Source organism: Gavialis gangeticus, unplaced genomic scaffold (genome assembly GCF_001723915.1).
Source record: "Gavialis gangeticus isolate Ggan-Ray unplaced genomic scaffold, GavGan_comp1, whole genome shotgun sequence".
NCBI lineage: Eukaryota > Metazoa > Chordata > Crocodylia > Gavialidae > Gavialis > Gavialis gangeticus.
The window spans coordinates 20372774-20376404 of NW_017729000.1; the positions used below are offsets into that span (position 1 = coordinate 20372774).

The 3631-nt window shown below is 48.3% G+C and overlaps 1 protein-coding gene across 1 annotated transcript in view; it reads right to left on the reverse strand.

The window, feature by feature from the left end:
- Positions 1 to 3631, reverse strand: part of JAKMIP2 (janus kinase and microtubule interacting protein 2) — a 187039-nt gene that overhangs the window by 42564 nt on the left and 140844 nt on the right. The window contains exon 13 of the mRNA XM_019506389.1: positions 3041 to 3139. Coding sequence (XP_019361934.1) covers positions 3041 to 3139 — 99 coding nt within the window. The remainder of the gene's footprint in view (positions 1 to 3040; positions 3140 to 3631) is intronic.

The window sequence follows — 3631 nt, forward strand, 5'->3', positions numbered from 1 at the left end:
ATCATGATTAGGGCACATACCTGGGAGCTCTGGCTTCTGGTCCCTGCTCCCTGGCCTATTTATACATTTTATCCACTGACTGCTTGATTTAAAATACATATACTGGACCAGTGAACAAGGACTAGGATCCACAGTTCCCCTCTTCCTCGTAAGTATAATAGCCCCTAAGTTAGAGTCATGTTCCCTCTTGTGTTTTTTCTCTTTCTCACACCCAACACTTCTTCAGTTATTTTCTGCTCAGAGGCAAAGCAGGTCAGACAAGAGCATTTTTAACCAGGAAAACCTACAGGCTGCTGTGTAGGACACTGTTCTGTTGTCCTGTAGGATCAATATGTGGGACAATGAACAACGTGTTTTGCCCAACAAAGTGATGGCACATCCTGGCATAGCAGATCTGTTTCATTTGGCAATGTCTGTTCATACCCTTAGACCCTTGCTCTAATTACATGGCTCTGCCTCACAAATGGTCTATAGCATATGATAAGTGCTTATTGGCTGGCACTGTAACATCATGCCATGAGTAAGTTCTTTACATGCCATAAGAACTTACTCATGGCATGATGTGACAGTGTCAGCCACTGAGCATGTATCATATGGCAATTTTAGCATTGATATCTCAATAGACTGCTATATGCAGAGCTGTTCAGTTGTATTGCTTTATAGATCATGACCTATGTTCGGCATCTTTACTTCAAGCTTGCAATAAAAGCAAGACTATCTTGTCAAACTTGACAACAGCAGCTTGCTCCAAAAAATCAGAAACCTACATCCTCCACTAAAGTAAACTAGCAAAAAAAATTCAAGTCAATTTATATGTACTCTGCCCTCTCCTATGCATGATGAAGGGTCACTGTGCCTAAAAGCTTTCAGATAAATACAACTTGGTTGCAAATATCTAGTTGGTCTAATGAAAGATATCACCTCTTCCATGAGTTTTGATTCCTTTTGCCTCTAGACCAATATGGCTACAACCTGGATACCAGGGCTGTGCAACACTTTGGTAGCTGATTTGATTCAGAGGAAATTCGGCCTGATTTGAGAGCCAAATCTCTGAATCCAAATCAAATTGGGAGACCCATTTAAAGGTCCAAATCGAACTGAAATCCTCTGAATTGATTTGGAGTTTCAGGCGGTCCCCACTCGCCACCACAGGGAAATGGACCCAGGCTCCGTGGTGATAAGTAGGGGGCAGGAGGGCTGGAGGAGGGGACCATAGGGGGACCCCTGCCTGGTCCCATCCCCTGCTGGCTCCCCCCACCCTGGTCCCCACCCGCTTCCCTACCCCATGGCTTCCCTGCCCGGCCCCGGCATCCCAGCACTTTAAAAAAAAAAAAGAAAAAAGCCCTGCACTCACCGGCTGCAGCAGCGATCAGGACCTCTGGGGGCTTGTTGCAGAGCCCCCCATGCTGGGTGGGACAGTGGGGATTGCCCCCCCTCCCCGCCTGGCACTCATGAGGCAGCTGTCGCATTGCGGGTGCAGTGCAGCTGGGCAGGGTGCTGCAGGGCTCCACGCACTGTCTGGGAGCTAGGGCCACTTGGGCTGAGCACTGCTGGGTGCTGGGTGACTGCTGGAGCTGCCCTAGTTCCAGGACAGTGGACAGCACCCTGCTGAGCTGTGCTGCACCTGCTATGTGATAGCTACTGTGTGGGTGCCAGGTGTGGGGGCTGATCCCTGCTGCCCCCCGCTGTGTGGGAAGGCTCTGCCATGAGCCCTCAGAGGCTCCAATTGCCGCTGCTGTAGCTGTTGAGTGTGGGGCTTTTTTTTTTTTTTTTTTTAAGTACTGGGATGCTGGGGCCAGGTGGGACAACAGGAGTGGGTGGAGGGTGGGGCCCCACTCACTGTTACCACACCCCTGCCACTGACACTGCTGCTGCTGCCTGTTTGATTCAGAGGAGATTTGGCCCAACTTGGTGGCCAAATCTCTGAATCCGAATGGGCCAAATCGAATCGGGACAGTGATTCGAATCACCAAATCAAATCACTGTCCCTCTGAATTGGTTGAATCCGAAGCTTAATCGAATACTTGCTGCTTCGCACAGGCCCATTGGATGCCATTCAAGTCAATTAGCTTTTGACACCATGTGAGGCTCAGGGGAAGCATGCTGGTTAAACCTAGGCCTGACCATTCATAAAATACAGGAGTTTTTATGAGATCTGGGATTTCGGCCATTTCTGTCTCTAATCTATAATAATAATAGGCTTATTCTGTTTGTCTGGGGCACTCTGATTGGTTGTCTTGGCAGCCAATCACACTGCTTACTGAAGCAACCAAGCAGAGTGCTCTGAACAGACAGAATAAGTCTGTTGTTATTATAGAAGATCCTGAGGCATTTCAAACATATCTGCAGGCCAGTCAGAGCTAGAAAGAAGCACTGGGCCCCCCTGCTGCAGAGTGGGCAGGTTTCACCAAAGGAAAAAAAAAAAAGCAGTGAGGGGCCTGATCCTTTTTGTTTTTTCCCCAGAGCCTGCCCACTTCTCCTGTGGCCAGGGCACAAGCTACTGACGGGCCCTGAGCTGCAGGGGTCCCTGGTGCTTTCCTCCATGGTGGTGGCGCCCCCTGGGACTGCCTGGGCAGGGTACCAGCAGGTGGGTACTGCCCAGGGGGTGCTGCCACCATGGAGGGAAGCACTGGGGTGCCATGCAGCTCAGGGGCTGCGCAACCCAGTGGCAGCTCACTTCCCAGCTGCGAGAGATGCAGGCAGCCTCCAGGAGGAAAAAAAAGATCAGGCCCCTCACTGGTTTTTTTTGCCATGCAAGCTGCCGCCAGGTCATGCAGCCCCTGAGCTGGGGGAGAGGGGGTGGCGCTGGTGCTTTCCTCCACGGTGGTGGTGCCCCCTGGGGCCACTTCTGCAATAAAAATTTAATTTGAAAATGTTTTGCAGGTTTCAGCTAGTTAGAAATATTGCACCTGATTCACCATTCTGTTACACTCATTTTAAACTGGAGTAATCCCTTGCTTAAATTCAAAGTCCAATTCACAGGCATTTTGGCTTTCAGTTGGCGCCCCCGGTCCCACCGCGAGGAATGACTGTTCATTACTTCAAGCTCGAGGTTCCGGAACTCCAGCAGCTCATTCTGGTCTCGTGCATCCTGAAGCTCCTGTTGTAAGCGGCTGTTTTCTGCTTCCAGTTTTTCTATCTGGTAGAAATATTTGAATTCATGATTTGTGCCGTCATTATAACAACACTGAATCTTTTTGTGAAACAGAGAGGAAGCAGCATCTCAAGGAACAGAGAGGATTAAAATATCCTGCCTGAAGTAGCCATGGTAAAGGCTTAGCCTAATGCAACACAACAGGCTGTTTCTGTCCCAGGTTTGGGTACCACAAAAACAGAACCACAGTTCATTAATGGAGATGAAGGAGTTAAAGCAGAACCTGCTCACTGTTCATTCATTAAATTCACAAATCCACATTGCACATCCTGAATGTGAAGGTATTTAATGTGTCACCTCTTTAAAAACCAACACTTGAGGATTTCGAGCATACCTTTTCTAAAAGTTCTTGGTTCCTCTTAATGAAAAGTTGTTTATCTTCTACCCAGTGAGAGTCCTGTTTGATAAAGTAACAATGATAAATAAGAATCAAGTGACTATTTCAATATTTAGCCTACTAATTGTGTAATTCAGCAT